This window comes from Pseudopodoces humilis, chromosome 8 (genome assembly GCF_049639895.1).
Source record: "Pseudopodoces humilis isolate 2021_Gansu_Grassland_sample_001 chromosome 8, ASM4963989v1, whole genome shotgun sequence".
Classification (NCBI taxonomy): domain Eukaryota; kingdom Metazoa; phylum Chordata; class Aves; order Passeriformes; family Paridae; genus Pseudopodoces; species Pseudopodoces humilis.
In genome coordinates this window covers 29,949,025-29,969,259 of record NC_142207.1, presented here as the reverse complement: position 1 = coordinate 29,969,259, position 20,235 = coordinate 29,949,025, and the positions used below count along the sequence as shown (strand labels likewise).

General features: G+C 38.9%; 1 protein-coding gene across 5 annotated transcripts in view; it reads left to right on the top strand.

The window, feature by feature from the left end:
• The window catches only part of MYO1B (myosin IB), a 105,330-nt gene that overhangs the window by 39,803 nt on the left and 45,292 nt on the right, over positions 1-20,235 (top strand). For all 5 annotated transcript variants that reach the window (XM_088058780.1, XM_088058778.1, XM_088058777.1 and 2 more), the window contains exons 4-7: positions 7,452-7,546; positions 10,523-10,627; positions 13,486-13,532; positions 16,174-16,237. In XM_088058780.1, the coding sequence (XP_087914906.1) occupies positions 7,452-7,546; positions 10,523-10,627; positions 13,486-13,532; positions 16,174-16,237 (311 nt within the window). The remainder of the gene's footprint in view (positions 1-7,451; positions 7,547-10,522; positions 10,628-13,485; positions 13,533-16,173; positions 16,238-20,235) is intronic.

Genomic DNA, 20,235 nt, shown 5'->3' with positions numbered 1-20,235 from the left:
ACCAGGAAGCTTCAGCCTATAGTTTTGCAGTAAGAACACAGAATGTAAGGACTTGGCTGGTTTAGGCAGTAATTAAATCAGGCATGCAATTGCTGATTCATCCTAGCAAATAAACATGTAATTAAATCTGATTTTTGATTAAACAATAGAAAACACTTCCTGTATTTCCCTTCAAGGATATCCTAGCCCAGTAAAACTATTGACTTTGTAAACAGGAATGCCTTTTCCCTCAAGAAACCTGACATCTTTGCAGTGCACATGACAGCAGACTGACTTGGGGTGGGTGTGTGGGAGGCCTGTCTGTGTCTCCTGTGTGACCGTGTAGGAGCTGGCATCTGCCTTGGCTAACACAGCCTGGTGTTTGGGGTGAGGGAGTGTTTGGGTGACAGACTCACCTGGTTAATGCTGTGGGACTGGGACTTACTGGTTCCTGCTGGACTGAACCCACAGCGTGTTAGTATGGGTGAGGAAGTGATGGTTATGTTCCATCCAGCTGGCTGGTGTAATTTCAAGGAAAAGGAGACTAATCAAGAGGGAATCCAAGCCAAGCTGCTCTTCTGAAAAGCAAGGAGATACTTGCTTCCCTGCCCCACCTTGACTTACGTGTATCTTCATTTTGGCAGCGTGAACCTGCTCCAAACAGGAGTTTGCTATTTTGGTTCCCTTCTTTAGGCAAAGTCACGAGTCATGTTTGTGTGCAGCTGCAGGTGTTTGTGGTGTGTACAGCTTGGTCCATGACAGCTCAGTTTGGTGTGCCCAGCTCAGCCTGGTGTTCCATGGAAACGTGTCAGGGGACAGTGGATGGGCCTGTTGCCTTGGCTATCTGCAGCACCAGGGTTCTGCAGGGTTCTGCCTGCTGCTCCCCTCTGCCACCAGCCTGCGTTCCTTGGGGGACCCAACCTTGGGCCCATGCCCACTGCGCTCTCCCTGTGGTCTGCTGGGTGTATTTCACTGCAGCTGACAGGGCTGAGCTGCTGGGATGTGGCCATGTGTATCAGGCTTGCTAAAACTCAGAGAGAGACCTTATTTTGTAGTCTGGATTGGCAAGTGGCATGGCCATCCTCAGTTACAGAGATCCTGTTTTGCAGTGGTTGAAGGAAAGTAAGGCAACAGCTGGGTCACAGGCTCTTGGTAAAAGGCACTTCTTGTTTTCCATCCTATTAATGTGAGCTCTAACAAGATGTCTTAGATATTGTTAAAATAGGCAGAAAATCAATGGCTGCATTTTTGGCTTTTCTCTGCAGTGCTGGAGAAAGATCACTCCTGGTTTAATTTTTTTTTTTTTTTTACTTACAGTAAAAGGAAATTTATCAAAACTGATAAAGCATCCCTTAGAGTGGAAATGTGTACCATCCTTTAAGAGGAAAAAGAACCAGTCTTGGTGAGCTGGGAGCTTCTGCAGGCACAGTATTTTGGGAAGAATCATTGTCTGAACATTGTCTGTAGGGAGGTTTTGGAGTTGAAGTTCATTGAACACATCTTAAATCTGCTTCAGTCTGAGAAAGACAAGATTTTCAGCAAGAACTTTCTTCTTTTTGTCCAGACCTCAGATTATTGGTCTGAAACAAGTCTTCTGCTAAATCTGCAGTGTGTGTATGAGTATCAGAGGTTATATGATATTCCCAGTCTACTAGAAAATAAATCTTTCTGGCTTAATATGTTATTAATAATAGCCTGTGTACTGAAGTGTTTTACTCATGAAAATTGAGTGGCTTTGTCCTCTTCCCCCTTCCTTTTTCTCTGTCCTTTCCCTTCTGTAAATGACGGCTGCTTCTTACAAATCAAATGGGCTGATTTGCACAGCTTTGGGCTTTATTCTGCATTTAATAATGTCACAGTGGCTCACGTGAATAACCAAGTGGGAAGGCCTGTGCAGGAGGTACCCTTCTGCTGTGTGTATTACCACACAGTGCTGTTGATAAAACAGGTGTCTGTGCTCACCAGGAAAATAAAAATGAATATATGAATAGGAGCAAAGGCTTCCCATCTGTCTTAGTACACCTCTTTATCCTGGTGTTTAAATTTGTTGCATTTTTTTCCCCCAATCGGCGTTTCTGAAAGAGCAGCTGCTTGCCTGTGAAGGTCTATCCTAGCTGATGCTCCATCAATTCAGCTGTTACTTTATTCACTCCAGTGGCAGGCTAATCAACCTTTTCTTTTCAAGTGTGTCAAAGTGCTGAACATGAGACAGTTTGTAATTATGGAAAATGGGAGTACACTTTTTTATCCTTAGGGCAATTAAATGATTCTGCACTATGAGCTAATACTATAAATAATCTCTTACAGTTGTTTTTCCTGAATGGTGAATTTTCCACTGGGCTTCAATGGGTGGGGGAATATATATTGCAAATAGTGATGATTTACAACGTAAAACCTCAAAGCACTTTATAAAATCTGCTTAGACTCTTCCTAGCTTAGGATTTTCATATTGAAACAAACTGTAATTCTGGTGTTTTCCCACTGCATGTCATGAGAGAAAGAAATAATTTCTTTGCCTTTACCCTGCTACTGAGCAATTCTGTGCATTCAGAAAGAGAAGGAAGGAAATTATATGATGATCTTAAGTAAACTTTAAATAATTAAATTGCATTTTATGTAAAATTTATATTAATAGTGCATGCACAATTTAAGTATTACTGCTGTTCTTTTTAGTCTAGCATTGTTTATAGTTTTTGATAAGCATCCTGGCCTGTAGCATCCTGCCAGTGTGTTTAGACATGTTTGGGCAGAAATGAACCCTGGTACCTGAGCAGTTGAGCCCTGGTACCAGGACTCTGCTTCATGAGGAATTGGAGCAGTCAAGAAAAGAGGTTTTCCTCATTTCCTTTGAAAGTAGCAAACAAGTTGTCAGCCAATAGCCAAGATTAAGCAATAGATGTTCTGAAATGGGAACCAAGGATCTCTGAATCAAAGCAACAGCTGGTGAAGAAGTGAATTCACTCTATTAATGCATGAGAAGAGCAATTGGAGAGAATTTAAAATAGTGTTTACTAGTTACTTTTAATTGAGAATGCTAGGGAAAATGAAAGAAAGAATGAAAATGGTAGCACAAAGTACCAGTATCTGGCAAATACTGATCCTGGTGAGTTTGGCTTATAGGAAAAAGATGGTAGAAAAGCTGCTCCTGAGAAGTAAATTTCTGACTATAAGAGTGAGATTTTTATGGCTTTTGTAACTGTGAGTGCAATCTGGAGTGTTCAAGTGCAGCACTTGCTGTTTGTTTCAGGGTGAGCAGGTGGGAACCTTGCTGTTGTGTCTTCCTGACCCCAGCGTACTGTTTGAGCACAGAGATGCTGTTGAGATGCTGGAAATTGCTAGAGCCTTTTGGAAATCTCCCTTGGAGGGCTATGCTGCTTCCCGTTGTTAAATTTTTGGGTTAGGACTTTGCGAAGGATCTGGCCATCTGGAGCCTGTGGCTGAACTTTCTATAAAGAGGCAGAGCCTTCTTACTGAGCTAGGTGTGGGCGGCATTTCGATTTCAAATTGCTTCTATACTTAAGTCTTAGCTAAAAGAGAACTCCAGTAAATATTTCTGTGTTTGTTGTGGTAAGAGAATGTCATCTTCCTCCATGAAAACCTAAAAATCAAAGGAGAGCTTATTATAAGGTATGGTAACTGATGCTGCTGACGCACTCATCAGCTAATTCGAAACACATGGTTTATAACTGCTTTTTAAACTATTCTAAAATTTTACTTAGGCTCTGTAATTGTGAGATGGCCCGAAGAGTGGTATGTGGTTTAAATTCATGGTTGCAAATGTTGACTTCACAGAGCCATGTCTCTTCATGTTGCTAAAAGGAAAAGGCTAAGATTCCTTGTGGTCTATAGACCATTAATATGTGTTCAACTTAAATGACCTTAAATGAAATTATTTTTTTAACAAATAGGGAAGAGCATGAAATTCTGTTTTTTTAACAAGAATTTGAACTAAAAGACTCAAATTTGGTTTTGTTTGGGTTTTCTGTTACTGTAAAGATAGATGTTGATAATAGATAGGAAGGACTGTGAGGTGTAATGTTGAGCCAAGACAGTCAGCATGACATCTGAAGAGATCTCTCTTTTTCTTTGAGATAAAGATCTTTGTTCAGACTGACAGAAATGTGCTATTGCTCTTTCGCAGTGCCAGACAGACGAGTCTTAGTTGTTTAAATGGACTGACTCTTGGTTATTCCTTCTCCAACTGGATTGTTGGAACAGTGGTTGAAATATCAGTGGTAGATTTTGCAACACTTCTACTGGGTCACTTTTGATAAGTACTTATGCAAAACTGCTTTTGAAATGAGTTGACTTATTTTTTCTCTTGTCTGTAGTAGATAATATTTGATACCCTGGTGGAATATTAGGCTTTGTGGGTTGTGTAGATTGGATAAAATGGCACAAAATCTCTGACTAGATTGGATTGAACCAGAACTGGATGAAATCCCCCTCTTTCCTCCAACTTCAGAAACCTCATTTCAGTGTTAGGCTCTCAGTGTTTCTGTTGAGGAAGGAGAAAAAGCATGATTTTGTGTCTTTAACTATGCAGTGCAGGCAGAGTTAATAAATACATCACACAGTTAAATACATTTTGACAGCGGCTGTTGAGAAACTTAAATTCAGCGTATTAGAAAAGATGAATGGGTACTAAGCTGATTAACTCGTAACTCAGTATATCAACAGAGAATACTTCCTCTGTGCTTGATGCTGATTTCAAGTGTGAAACTACTGCCAAGAAAATTGTTTCAAAAGTGAAAAACTAGTTGATGGCCAAGCTTGTTTGAAGGACAAGAGGCACAGAATGAGCCATCTAGTCTGTAAATTTGAAAAGTGTCTCAGAGTCTTATCTTCTTGCTGAAAGACAGTTTCCCTCAGTCAAACATGTGGAAATCACAGCATTATTGTTAAAGTTTGTCTCATGTGGCCCATGAATACTCAGTGCTGTTTATTTCTTTCATCTTCATCCTGTTGCTTTTAAGTTTTTTCCTTGCAAAAAGGAAGGTGATCTGTGCTGGAATAAGTTTTTCTGAGTGTTGTTGTACTTTTCAAATTGCAAGTATATCTGCAGCAACTTTCAGCAAATATTATTAATTTCCTAAATGTGTCCCGTAACAGCGTCTGGTAAAGTGTTATTGCTACTGTAGTTTGGATTCCAAACAGTAAAATGGGTGCCAGAAATTGTGTCATGGTCTCTCAGCAGCAGCAGCAGAATATTTTATAATTTTTTTGCTAGCTCTCCAGCATGTTGGCCACATCACAATGTGACTTTGTTGCAATGCTAAAAACATTACAGCCTGCTACTCTCTCGTAAACACATTTTCACCTCCAGCTGAACTACTGAGTTCAAGTGCTTCAATCAGCCAGCGGTGTTAGGGTTTGAGAGATCAGTCTTGCTCCGGGTTCGGTGGGATGCGTATCAAAAGGAGTTAATGACCTTTGATCACGGGTGTTAAGTGGATGGTCCAGCCATCTGTGCAGAGGGGAGAATGGTAATTTAGTGCCTTGGACAAAGCAGGCTGGAGAAAAGCAGTGAGAGAGGTGGAGCCCTGGGCGGGTCATGGAGCTGGGCAGGCAGATGTGCAGCAGGAGAGAGGATGGGAGGGACACAAAGAGGGTGGAAACCATGGCGTGAGCATCCTTGGCAGGCCCTGGAGAGGGAGGGGAGGGTGTTATTGCTTAGGAGCAAAGGAGCTGCAAGGTATTTCATTTCCCTGTTTTCCAAATCTTTCAGAATGCCGCTTATTTGGTTACCTGGGTCCCTTGCAGGGGGGCTGGGCTGGTAACTGATGTGACCATAAAGCCAAAGAGGAAAACAAAACCAAAACCCAAATAAGCAAATGTGAGATGAGTCTGATACAGGTGAGGGATGAGGAAGTAGAAAAAATGGTGTTGCACATGCACCTGATAATAAATTGGAGACATGTCATGCTCTTCATGAACTCTTTGGGGAGAGAAGCCTGAAGCTAAGGGACAGTGGTAGCTCTAAGTTGGGACTAATTTTAGTATTTGTAGGTTTAATATTTGAAACTTTCAAACGGCAGCAATAGGAGCCTCTAGAAGAGGCCCTGTGTGTCTCCCACTGCTTGCATTGTGAAGTTCCTGCTCCCCATAACTGCTGTCATGACAGAGCTTGCTCTTTTCTTGCTTGTAAAGGAGCTGTGGATGCCTGTGGAAAAATAAAAAGCACCATATACCTATGTTGTCCCAAACAAATACATGATCTGTTTGTTTTATCAGCTGAATGCAAAGCTCCTGAACTGTTGTAAAATAAAGGATCAAGTTTCTAAAAAGTGCATTGAACCTGCAATGATTCTGCATCTTATGTTGACCTGAGAGTTCATTTCTGTTTTTCATACGTGGTTTGTTTGCTGTAAATAATAAACAATATCCATTTTTGGATATGTATATATAAACACTAAATATCTGACTAGATGCAGTAATCTAACAAAGCTCTTGGTCTGTTGAACATCTGTTTATTTCATGTAAAAGTATGCCGTGTTTGGATATCATATTTTTTCTTTAATTGGGTTATGCACGTGTGCCTTTTTATTTGGATTTTGTTTTCATGTCCTTTTTCAGATACTGCTTGTTTAAGTTTTTCCAAGGGAAAATGCTTAGTTTCCAGAGTACCTCATTCCATTAATTGAAAAGTGCAGTTGAAAGACAATCTTTATTATGTCTTAAAATTACTACTAAAGAAAGCTAAATATAAGTAAAACATCTGCATTTCTCCAAAGTATATGTTGCTACATGGCAGCAGAGCACATCTGGATTCAAACTGCAGCCCAGGACTTTCAGAGTCATGATATCCTGAGCTCCAGGAAAATACATTTTTGGTACAGGAAATCTGTTGGTTCTTATTATATTCTTTAGGTTCCCTACATGACATCACGCTTATTGGATTAAGAACACAGTTAGTAGGAAATAATTCTTCATATTCATGCACAAGTCCAGCTCTATCCAAAGGCTTAAAATGCTCAGGTTGTGAGATTTATTCTTACTGAGTAGAAATTGTGGCTTATGGTGTAATTATTATTCAGGGTTCTCTTTCCTTTATTTTAGAGATACCTTCAGACAAGCCATGCCCTGATGTTGCATTGACATTTTTTCAGTGGAGAGTATGACATTTTGTTCAATGAAGAAGGATAGCTACACTTCCATTAAATTCTATTATTTTGTTTTGACTTGGCTGTCTTTAGGAAAACTTCAAGATTCTTTGCTTGTTTCTGAAGGTCTAAGTAAGCCTCTGAGAAATAGTATCCATTTGCTTCAGAGGGTCTTTATATTCAGAAAAGTGAATGCTTCACCACTTATGGAACATTAACACTTGGAGACCTTTGGTTTTTTGTTGGTTTTTTTTTCTTCTCCCTAGGTGTGTGAAGGTCAGATTTTAATTACTGTCAGTGTTTGGTAGGGTTTTTGTTTTGTTTTGTTTTTTTTTCCTTATTCTCAATTGTCTCTTTCTTTCTTTGCAGCTTTGCTCTGGCTGATGAAGCTTACAGGTCTTTAAGGGACCAAGACAAAGACCAATGCATCCTTATTACAGGAGAGAGTGGAGCTGGGAAAACAGGTAAGGAGCAGTGAGGATCTGATTAAAAACCATTCAGGGTTGTTCAGAGTCTTGCAGAGGGAAGCTGGAGTGCATAGGAGTTTAGAGATGTCAGTAACTCTTTGTGTCTGGGCATTGCAGAAAGTCAGTGCTGCCACACTTGCTGCTGCAGCTATGGACTTGTGTAAAATAGTGTTTTTTCACACTGTCACCACGTTGAAGTCCCATGTCATGTTAGTGCAGTGTCCTCATCAGTATCCAGAGTTGTACCAAAGCAATGCTGACTTGTCCCGGAGTATTGCAAGGGCCAAAAAACATCTAGGCTGTCCTGGTGGGAAACTTGAAGACATGGAAAACTGAATGCTCTTGAATTTTCTAGACTTGATACTTCCACTTGTCTCTCAATAAATACATGCCTTTAAAAACTGGATTATGCTTTTTATCTAAGGAAAATAAATAACTGTAGCTGATTACTTTGGAAATTTTATCAGCCTTTTGCACACTGTGCTCAGCTGCAGAGCTAAGATTGGCTTGTGTGCCAGAACACTGAGTTTCTTAGGCAAAGCTGACATTTCCTTGAAAATGACTGCTAGTTTTTAAACTGGAAGGTTAGAAACCAAGTGAGGATTGTGTAACTGCAGTACATTTTAGGTAGACCTTAAAAAAGACAGAAGCCAGTTATTTTCAAAGACACCAATTTAAAACAGAGGTGACTTGCAAAAGAGACAGCGGGTAGGAAGGCATACATCTGTTTCCAAGTAATTTGAGAGATTTTGCCTTTGCATCTCAGAATATGTGGGGCTTTGTGTGCTTATTCTGGGCAAGACTCAAAGTAGGTAACAGGAAGTTGCTTTCCAAGGCTTTTGTGTACATATAAAGTGTAGGCATCATCTTTGGTGCTCTTTGATTAGTGGCATCCAATTGAGAGGTATGGAAGTCATGTAATATAATCCTTATTTACTGTTTGATGACAGGAAAGTATGTTCAGTAGAAGTGTAGACTGAAAAACCCAAGTTCTTATTAATATGACTATTTGAGGGTCTGTCTAGAACTGTCTAGAAGTTCAGACTTTAGCAAAGAGTCCTGCACTGGTGGTGTTTAATGTCTCGATTTCCTCACAAACTGTGAATTATCAAGTACCTCATACAACTGGGGTACACTTATTATTGATTTATTCATCTGAAGGGTGAATCAGAGGTTGAGCTGTTGAACCTCTCTATGTGTAAATAATAGATTTAAATTTGTATAGAGATTTTGACTGTTCTGTAATTTTATAGCCATATGGGAAATAATATGAATTATTCCTTTTTTATAAAGGTAAGTACAAAATAGGGGGAGGAGAGGGTAGGAAGTTTCTGGAGTGAAGGAAACAAACTTCTTAGTATAGATACACTATATAACTGTGTTTTAGATTTTTGGTAATGAGAATATTTGACATTTTTTGTCCTGGAAGAACTGAAACGGAACTGGCATCAGCTGGGTCTTTTTATTTACTTCCAATTCTGTCCTTGTTTCTCTGTGTGTTTTTAATGTTAACTGATAGTAATATTGGGCAAGAAAACGTGGTACATCACCAGAACAAGTGGTATATTTAAATGTTTTGAAATGTTAGGGTGATAACTCTCTTCCTGATGTCTTTCTTGGGCCAGAGTTCCTAATAAGAGAAAGGGCCTTTATTTTCCTTTACTGATGTTCAAAGCCTGTATTGAAGTCATTGTGTGTAATCTATTATAATAGCTTTTTTTCTGCTTTGATGAATGTTTCTCTCAGTGATTGAGTGCCTGTGCTTAAAGATGTTGACTGTTTTAGGAAATATTTCAAATAATTTGGTAATTCCAAGCTCTGAAGGGAACAGAGTCAAAAATGAGAGCTGGGTTTGAGACACAAATAAAGGAGATGGGAGCCTTCTGAACACACCTATAGTTTTTGCTCCTTGCTTCCTGTGTGGCAGGTTTGCTCAGTTTCCTCTACAGCATGGGATAGTGATATAATGCTAACAAACAAATTTGGTTAAATAGGAAAAAATAAAAATCCAAGGGATAACATCTCGTTTGTCAGTTCTTTCCCAAAATGAGACCCTTAAATTTGTAACAGATCTCTGAAGATCTGTTACAAATATAATGATTTTGTTTTATGACCACAGTCTTGAATTGATAGGGTTTCCAGCTGTTTGTAATTACATTGTGTATCAGCCGATATTGCCTCAAATTTCACTGTCTTGCATCATAGTAGCCATCACAGACTCTTTATAAACAAAATTATTTTCCAGCTGCTTTTTCCTGACCAGCAAAAACTTAAGGCTTGGATGGATTATATAATTTTTGCTTCTATCATGGGTGATTGTCACTCATATAAACCCAACTTCGAGAGTACAAAAATTATTCCAGACTTTCTTAAAAGCATCTCCAAATTAATTTTATTGTTTAAATGAATGCTTCACTTTCTCTGTTGGTTTTACTTCCAGACTGCAGCACATTATGTGATGTTGCAGTTACTCAGTTGCTTGTAGATTAGAGTTGTAATTACACGTATAAAAGTGTTGTGTGTTTGCACTTATTGTGTATCTGCTGATATAAACTGATTGAATTTTATGTCTTGAAACTGCCTGAGCCTGTTTAATTTCAGGCTAGATTAAAACATTTCCAATGTGTCAGCAGGGGATAATGTTCTTCCCTTGAAGAATACCTCTTACTGAGGCTAAATGGAAAAGGAGCAGGTAATGTGCTGTATCTTCAGTGGTGGCTTTTTTTTTAGCTTGGGTGGAGGCTCTTGGTATTTAAATCAAGATAATTAGCTGGTGTAGTGGCATGGGTTTCAGAGCAGGGTATGCTCCTTCTGCATTTCCAGATGGTACAACAATGCAGGTGAAAACTGAAATGAATGTGCTCACAGTTCCTGTCTGGCATTGAGAAAATGTGATGGAGATTTAGTCTGTAAAATCATATTACAGTCTTTTTGCCAATGCTTATCACTGTTTTATTTGTCTCTCCCCCACAGAGGCAAGCAAACTTGTCATGTCATATGTAGCTGCTGTGTGTGGAAAAGGGGCAGAGGTTAATCAAGTAAAAGAACAACTTTTGCAGTCAAATCCAGTCCTTGAAGGTAAGAATCTCACAGAGTATGTGCCAGCATATTAGCTGTGTGGGTGTGCTGGTGTTCCAGCTGAGCTGGTTTGGAAAACTGTGTCTGATGATGTTTCATTGTTATTTGGTGTCCAAAACCATAGGAGATGCTTCATGTCAGTACATCTGCAAGATTTTCTTCAGTTGTGTGTAGGTTTTCTTGGGAAGAAGATGGTTTCCCTCATGAAGGAAGAGCTCAGGAAGTTAGGTCACACTTCCCAGCCTCCTCCTGCTGCTCTCAGTGGGCTTACCCTCTCTTAACCCTGCCTTGATGATGCTTGTCTGTATCAAAAGACTTGACTTCAGTTCAATCCCTCTGATTCATTTCCTTCCAAATTATATTGTTATAGTCTCAAGTAAACAAACAAGTTCTGTAAGGCATTATTTCTCTTTTAGGAAAGAAAAAGGGTGAAGAAATGATCTTAGAAAAAACTAAGCCAATCCATATGCATGCCTGTTGTTCCCTGAGACTTATTGTTTCTTGGGTCTGGTGACTATTGGCCTGTTCTTCCTGACAGCTGCCATTCCTGCTCTCCCATTAAAGACTTTTATTTTTTTAATTAGTAATTTTAATTTAAAGATGTTCATTGCCAGAAACAGGATCTTCCCTTTTTGGTTTTGTTTTTTTTTTCTGGAGATAGGATAGATGATCCTCAAAGCTCGCAGTTCTGTCCCATTATCTAATAATTGCCTTCACAAGTTCCTTGGTTAGCATTGACTTATTTAGATCTATTGTGTCGACTCCTGGCTCAGTCTTTCCCATAATGTACAAAGCTGTTGTGGTGCTGAGACAAAGTCAGTTGTCAAAAGGCAATTTTGCATTATGGCCAGATCATATGTGGTGTTTGCAAAGACTGTTGTGTGTCAACGTTATGTTTATTGCCTTGCTTATATGTGATGAATTGGAGCCTATAGGAGACAAGGACTCTGCAAGTGAGGACAGAGGGAAAAGTTAAAAAAAAAAAGGAAAGGAAATGCAAGAAATTGAGCAGAGAGCAGTGGGGAACTGGATGGTTAAAACATGATCTTCGTCCACAAAACAGAAATTGTAAGCAAAGACTTTAAAGAAAGGAGATGAAATGTTGACATTTAAGAATAATAGAAGTGCTGGATAAGCCTTTCTTTGACGATCAGCTGTGTGTTCCCCTTAAAGCTGAATGGGGGGATTGCAACCTGCCATTGTTTTGGGTTCACAGAGAAGAGCTGTGCTGTTTTATCACTGTTCTGGAAGCAGATTTCAGATCTAGACAGAAATGGCATGGGGGGTATGGAGGCTTTTCTTGCCAAAGCTCAATTGTTCCTGAGGGGTTGCCAAATGGGTTTGATTTCTTGTTGGTTTGTGAAGCTTTGTTTTAATGCAAGAGGAATCAGCTAAGCTTACTGAAGGCTGCATTATCATTTTAAGGTACTGTTTGTTCTACTTGATCTGCTGGTAATGCCTGTTTAGCTTTTTTGGAAGGTTGGACACTGGCTTGTTCCATAAGGAATAAAATCTGAGCAAGCATGGCTGCTTATACAGGTTTTAGACAAATGAAGCATTTGTGGTTAGATTTATTTTTCTTTGGTTATGTAGTTCTGTTTCAGTCAAATTGCAGTGCAAGAAAATGACATAAATGTTACATATGCATAATTTATTTTATGGGATTATTTTTATTAAACTACAGTTGCTACTGTAAATTAACTTTTAGAAACAATGAACTTTAGGAAAACCAAGGAATGTGTCTCATGCTTTATAATGGAACATTTGTGCTTGACTCCATGCAGTTATAAATGACTTTACTGTTCAGCACTGTGTTTAAGAAAATGCAGTTCAGAGATTTGGTTGTTGAAAAGATGATTTATTGCAGGGCATAAAGATTTTAAAAACAATTCTTTCACTTATCCCGGCCTTTAGGATCAACAAACTTTTCATTTTGGCTCTAGTTCTTGGTCAAGAATAAGTCCACTCATGCAAGTTTGTGGAAACCTAAAGGCATGTATTTATTTCTGTCCAAAAAACATTGACTTGACTTGAACTTCAAATATATATATATATATATATATGCTATTTAAATAAATACTGGGATAAATAAATTCTCTTGTTGGAAGTAGAAGTGCTGTGCCTAATGATGGAGGGGACACTCCTGTTTGACTCCATGTGCTTTGACAATGTGTGAGTTTTAGAGCTTGAATTGTCCTCCAGTCTGAGTTCTTGTCCGTGCTCTAAGATGGTGTCTGTCCATCTGAATGCAGCCCTGGGAAGTCCTTTCTCATAGAATTTTCATTGTCATAAAACTTGAGCTAAAGAAATTCGAACCAAGCTTTTCAGAAAGTTAGTTTAGGTCAAACTGAAGACAGACTTTCATTGTAAATCTGACTGATTTCAGCTGATTGACATTCAAGTGTCATTCTGTAATTTCCTCACTTCTGGCCTCCAGCTTTTAACATATTCTGGGAACTAGGGCACATTTTTCTGAAATTAAGAGGAAGAAGTATTTCCTGGATTTAAAATTATCTGGATAATAAAATTATGAATTTGTTGATTCCAACCCCAAAGATACATGCTTAATGTGGGTACAGTTTTGTTGTGGAACCATTTCCTCTTGTTTTTCTTTAGCTTTTATAAACAGGGCAAGTGTTGAGACACAGCTTCTTTGGACTTCTGTAGGTTCTTGTAATTTGTGATCATGTCTGTCACATTCTGTCCCCAGTGACTGATGCCCATACAATGAACAGGGCATTGTTTCTCAGAAGTCTGTAGTTCCTTTAAATATATAAGCAGACCTAGGTATTTTAGCATTTAAATATTTTTTTTTACTGATAGATTTGCTTGTTGTATTTGTTTTTCTCTTTCACCAGCTTTTGGAAATGCCAAAACTGTGCGGAATGACAACTCCTCTAGATTTGTAAGTATTTTCTTCAGTCGTTTTTGAGGAGTGTGCTGTGCTGTTGGCTATTTCTGTTTTACCATGTATCAACCATCAAGGCATCCATAAAGAGGGAAGGAATAATCTGGGGAGCTTTGTTGTAGCTGTCTGAGGACCGTGGTGCTTGAAGAAGGTAACCAGCTTCAGCAGCGATCAGTATTTCATTTTGTACACAGGAGCATGTTCTCCCTCTCCAGTATGTTAGTAGGGCACTATTAGAGATACCTCTTAAAAGACATTTCAGCTCCTTGCCAGAAATCTTGTTGGTTTCTGATATGGGCATAGAGTTCAATTGAATATTGAAGCAGAGGCTAAAAAAGAAAAACAAAATTAGGATATGGCAGCCTGTGATTGGATGAAAACATAATTAGAGTGCAGCTGGATTCTTTAATTTTCTGGCACTGATGGCTTTAGTGTCAGAGACCATGTGTCCAGCAACTGGTCTGCTTAGCAAGTAGAGCTTTCCATGTGATCTTGTTTTCCATTCATATGTATTTTTTTTTTGGTTAAGATTACTACTTTAGATTCCCATTTGCTTTCCGTAATGTTTCAAAATGTGTTTTCAATTTTAATTTTAATATGAACATTTGTAATGTTATTTTTTTTTTGCTTAAATTCTTTATAATCAACTGGTTGAATTTAACCTTTTTTGGGCATGAATCTGAATGAGAAATTATCAGAACTGACAGCTAAAAAACCAGAAAAGTTGATGCTAGAGTTGAGAGGTTCAGAAGTGTGAGTACTTACCATAGTTTCTCCTGCTAAAATCAGAAAGCTGAATACAACTCTGTCATTTGCTCACTTGTGTCCAGAAGAGTAATATTGTGAGATGTGTGAAGTTGACAAGAGGAGGGAAATCGATACACTGGGAGAATGGTGTGTTGTGAGTTAAGGCAAATGGGTAAAAGTGCTGGACATTGTGAGACTGGAGAGTGGCTTTTTTTTCCACTTGAGAGATTTCCTCCTCTTGCCTTATAATTCTCAAGAGTTGATGATGTTCCACATGTCTGTGAATGTTCCTTCTGCAGCTCATTGCCTCTGATTGTGAACAGAGCAAATCTTCATCACAAGGGCAAGACCAAAATTTGGGGCACCTGTAGAGTTTTTTTTTAATTTATTTTTTTAATAGAAAGGATAGGAAGACTGCAATTATCAGACATGACACTACAGAAATGATGAGCAGACAGCCCATAAGTCTTTCCAGGACAAAGTAGAACTAACAGCTATTTTGCCTTTCAAGTCCTTGCTTATAAACACTGAGCTAAAAATACTTTTGGAAACACCCAGCTGTCCCAGTCCTTGGGAAATTAAAATTTAATTATCTGATTTAATTTTTTTATTTCTGAAATTTGAATCAGCTCAGAATTAACCTTGAACAAGGCAGTACAGGAAGGAAAATAGAGTTTAAGTAGAGTCAAGCCAATCTTGACAAAATACCCAGTAAATTAGAAAGTATCTTAAAGTGAGTCAGTGTAAAGTGCTTGGTTTTTATGTTCTGTAATAAAAAGTAAAATAGAAAAATAAAGAAAACCCCATCTCTTCCTAACTGTGGTGAATAAGTATAAATATAAGGATTTTCAAGGTGCTGTTTTTGTCTTAGAATCTTAGATTTGGGTTTGTAAGGGCATTAAAGACCATCTCATTCCAACCCCCTGCTGTGGGCAGGGACACCTTCCACTGGACCAGGTTGCTCAGAGCCCTGAGCCTGCCCTGCTTCTCTGGGCAGCCTGTTGCAGTGCCTCACCTCCCTGACAGTGAGCAGTGTCCTCTGTTAAGTTTGTGCCAGAGGGTGGAATTTGGCTGAATTACTACCAGCACCTTTTATCTTCCTTAACTCCCTTGCCAATACGAGCAGCACCGCTTTTGCCTTTCCTGCGCAGTCTGTCCTTTTTGTCACTCTTAAATGTAGCTGTTACTACATTAAGCACTTGTCAAATAAATTAAAACGATCCAAAGACCGGAGTGATCTCCTGTGATGTGGAAAAGTCAAGTAGAAGTCAAGGAAACGCGCTGCGCCAGCGCGGCTGGGATTGAAATCGCTTGTGCTGCCCATGAATTGTTGCCTCTGGTCTCCTGAGTTACAAGGGAAAGAGTTCAGCGGGAAGAATCCATCACTTTTACAAGGCAGGCACACGCTCAGGGACAGACGTCCCGCGATTACGAGCAGCGTTTGCTGCCAGCCGCTGCTTCGGGCCAGACTGAGTGGCTCTCCTTCAGCCGCCTTCAGCGCTCTGAGAGCTCCCAGTGAGAAAAGAAGGCTGCCTGCAAGATAATTTCTTCCTGCATCCTTCAGGAAATAAGCATGGCAATACCTAAATGGCTACAGGGATTGTTTGGTGTTCTTGACGCTCCGATGGAAGTTTGTATAATGTGCATTTTCTTCATAGAACCTCAGAAACTGAGCAAGTTACTGGGCTGCTTTACAGACCCAATTAAAGCTGTTTTCATAAAAATCCCTGGCTGTGATAATGTCTCAGAAGATTTGAATAATTTTCTGTTTTTCAAAAATATGTCAGGAGTTTGTCAGAACACTCTTCTAACCTCCCAACCAACTAACTTAATGTCTTGAGCAGTTTTTCTTAAACAGAAATGTTAATCTTAAAATCTGTTGCTTTCACAGGGAAAATACATGGATATCGAGTTTGATTTCAAGGGTGACCCACTTGGGGGAGTTATAAGCAACTGTGAGTATTACTTTTGGTATCAGCATATTCACAGATTAAAATGTTTTGTATAGAAAGGAAGAGGGTTAAATTATTGAAAAGATCAGCTATGTTAGTTTAATAGAATCTCTCTCCATCATGTGATAAATTCTGCTTTTTAATTTTATAGCTGTTGTGGTGCTGAATAATGTACCTTAGAGTAAGTGAAAACAGACTTGAAGAAGTAAGCATGAATATTGAATTTACTGTGTTGTTTCAAAGGCACTGAGTTGTGTGTGTGAGTCTGTACATTGTCTCTGAGGCTGGTGGCAGATGCATATGAATATCTGAGGGTATTTTTGATTCTTGAATCCCTGGAATCTGTTGTGTTACTGGGTTTGATGGGTCATGTATTTATGGCAGATGCTGTCCTGTAACTGGCAAGGGTGTGCTGGAGATCACCATGAGATGAGTATGTTTACTTGGAACCAAAGCCATCTGCATGAATTTATCCACTTCACAGTGTAGGAAAAGGTTTATAATGAGAGAGGATGAACAGCTCTTGAGCTTAGCGAGGCAAAGGTGGCCTTGGAGCTTGTTTTGTGACACCTGTAGCAATTCAGGAATTCTGGCCAGCTCTCTGTTGGGAAGGAAAAGGCTGGGAACTGAATGGCAGCCCAGAATGCTTTGACTTGCTTTTCTTTTGAGGGTTTAAGTGCAGCTTTTGAAACAAATTCCTCCTCAGTACTATATAAAGCCATATTTGTTTGGTTTTCTTATTTTTAAAAGGGGAGGAAGAGGGCAGTGAGTGACTATACTAGGTGTCACTGACCTAGCCTTGACTTCTCCACTCAGCCAAATTAATTGCTGCTTCTAAAGATGTGACTTTTGACACCACTGGCATTTTACTGGTTGTGAAATATTGAGACTCACCCAAGGTGAACTGTACTCACCATATATAACATAAGCATTTTAAAAACACTGTAAGGAATGTTGCACATAAATGTAGGTTTTGGCTTTTTTCAGAGGGCAGACATTTTTTCTGGACCAGGTCACCTTTTGGAACTGTGCCTGAAGAGCCTGATTTTTGTAACAGAGTAGATCTTGAAACTCAAATTAGTCTTTATATAAGTGTTTATGGCTATCAATGAGCTTTGACATTTGGCAGTTGACAAAATTACAGGACAAACTTAATATAGTCATAATAATTAAATATGAAGAAAAAGGTTTTAAATGGCTGTTATTTGTTTCTTTTTATTTCACATTCAAAATAGATACATAAAAATGAACCCTCCTTTGTGAGAGTGGACATTTAGCAGTCTGTCTTTGAAAGTACTGCACTGAGTCATGTAATTAAAATATTGTGTCATATCAAAAGACGATCCAAATAGTTGCTCTGTAGTTTATCTGCCCCATAAATCTCTGCATGGTGTAATTATAACATTACATGTAATTGCAATGATGTGATGACATATGTATCAAAGGGCAGACATATTTTTGGACCTTTCTAAAATATGCCTATTTTAGGCATTCTTTCTGTCTTGTCACATATAATAAATATATAATAGCAAGGAGATTAATGTCAATTTAAGAATAAAGACCTGATGTGTAAGCCCTGTTGTGGAAAAGATGTTACTTGTTGAACTATGAAACGCCTCATCCTTGGCAGGGTCTGTCACAGGCAAATATTGAGTTCCTGTAGCAGCACGTTAATATAGCTCATCTTTGATTAAATGTTTGCAAAATTTGGTAGTGCATCCATCTCTCTTTAAAAGAGATTTTAAGTTCTCTGCATTTTCAAAGCAATTTGGTTGTGTTGCCTTAGATCTTTTCCACAAATCTGCAGCATTGCATTGCAACACAAACATTTCTTTTTCTGTGAGGCATCATCATTCTGAAGATATTGGGGGCCTAAATTCTTCTACACCCCTCAGAATTTACTCTGGTTTAAATCAAAATCAGAATTTGTCTTCCTAAATCATCAAACATGAAGTCAAGTAGTGCTGAAGTTTCCTATCCTTAAAAGGGAAGGTATGATTATGAAAATGTTAATAAATATTCTTTGATTTCTGACTGTCTGTGGTCTGAAGATGACATCATAATTCTTTAGTTAAACGTCAGTAGTTTTCTGACAAGCTTGATTTCCAAACATTTCCAAACATCCTGCTGCCCTTCAGTGAGCTCCTGCTTCTTAATGAAAGGGATTAACCGAGGAGAGAACCTGGCATAGGATGGAGTTAGAGGGTGAAATTATCATGACAGAGCACGCTGCTTTTCTGCCTGTGCAGTTTGCAGCCAGTGGAAATGTCCAGCTGACAGATCCTAAATGTTTAATGTGCCATAAACAGAAGGGTAAACCTTTTGAGTAAAATCAAAATGGAAATAATGAACTGGAAGGGATTTGTGGCATCTATAAATTCAGAACTGGTATGTACCCAAAGTGAAGATAATGTTGTGTTTGAACAGTGTAAAATCTGTGCAGTCTCATTTCATCTACATTACATGGCAGCTCAGATCTTCCAACTGTGCTGGTTTCCAAGGAAATTGATATACTGCTACATCATCATGAACAGTCATGAAAATAAATTAGGAATAGAGAATTTGAAATTATTGTGATTTATGCAAACTTTAAGTATTTTCTTCAGTCAGGATTTTTTTTCCCCTTGGAGTTCAAGGCAACATTTGTTGCATTTGTTTGATCACTGCCGGCAGGTGTGGGGGTGAGTAGGAGGGTGAAGAAGGCTGACTGAGGCGTGCTGTAAGCCCGAGCTGTTTGTCCTGCCTTTTTGTAAGCTTTCTGTGAAGATCCCAGCTCATTTTCCTAATGGGTGGGAGATGCTGGAGCCCACATAAGGTGCTGGGTCCTGGTGCCAGCTGCCAGCCAGCACATCCATTCACAGGTGACCTCTTTCATGTGCCTGGGCTTAGGAAACCCAAACTACTCCTGTGGGCATTGCTAAACCCGAGACCCTTGCTGTGTTGGCACGTGGGACTGTAGGCATCCCATCACTGCTGAGCAGCAAACATCAGTCCCTACTTAAAGGTGTGCTGCTGCTTTACAGGGCACCTGCAAACAGGAAAATGGCATTTTCATTTTCTCTCTCTGAATCGGGTCTGAGGTGTATTTGCTCTGTTGCAGTGGACAGTCCTGTCAGCACTTGTGCACTCAGAGGGCTTTTTTCTCAGAGCATTTATGAGTAAAGGCAGTGTTGGAGTGTTGCTTTCAGCTGGGTGTAATACTGTGGAAATAAATTACAGAAAAGGTCAATACACTTCTTAGTTTTTTATTATAACTACTTTGTTAGTGAGGGTGAGAGAGAGGAGAATGGTAGTTTCTTTTCCACCTGTAATTACAGACTAACACATATATAAAAATAGGTGCATTTGGTTTTGAAGTAATAGGTGCTAATTGCAACAGCTTTTTTCAGCTCTAAAATATGACTCTTTGTCCACAGATGTTGCATCTGTTTCATACTTAAGGCAGTGTTTGTGTGCACACTTGATTCATTAGTTTTGTGTACGCTAAATTTGATGGCTGAAGGGGTTTTGCACAGTACAAAATGTTTCACACTCAAAATGTTTCACACTTACAATCATTTAGACCTTTTGAAAAGCATGGATCTTCCAATATCTTTCCCAGAATTTCTGTAAGTCTTAAATTTTCATGTTTCACCTGGAATTTCCTGCTGAAAAATACCTGGATTTTAGCATTAGGTGATCTTTCCTAGTCTGCCAAAGCCCTTCAGTGATGTAATGATTAACTAGGAGACAACATTGGTGCAGGTTGTGAAGTAAAGGATATGCAATGCCTGATCTGGGAAAGCCATTTTCAATCATCAAAATATCTTTAAAGTCCAAATAACAGGAGATTAAGAAAGGGCCCTGTTTTGCCATCTTTTCCAACAACAGTATGAAAGAAATCTATGATGTTTATCTAAGGCAACAATTTTTTTTTTAAGCTAGCAAAGTGATAACTTTGCAATTTATTCTTTTTTACAGCTTGTTCGTTCATTTTAAAAATCAAAAGTAATTACTCACTT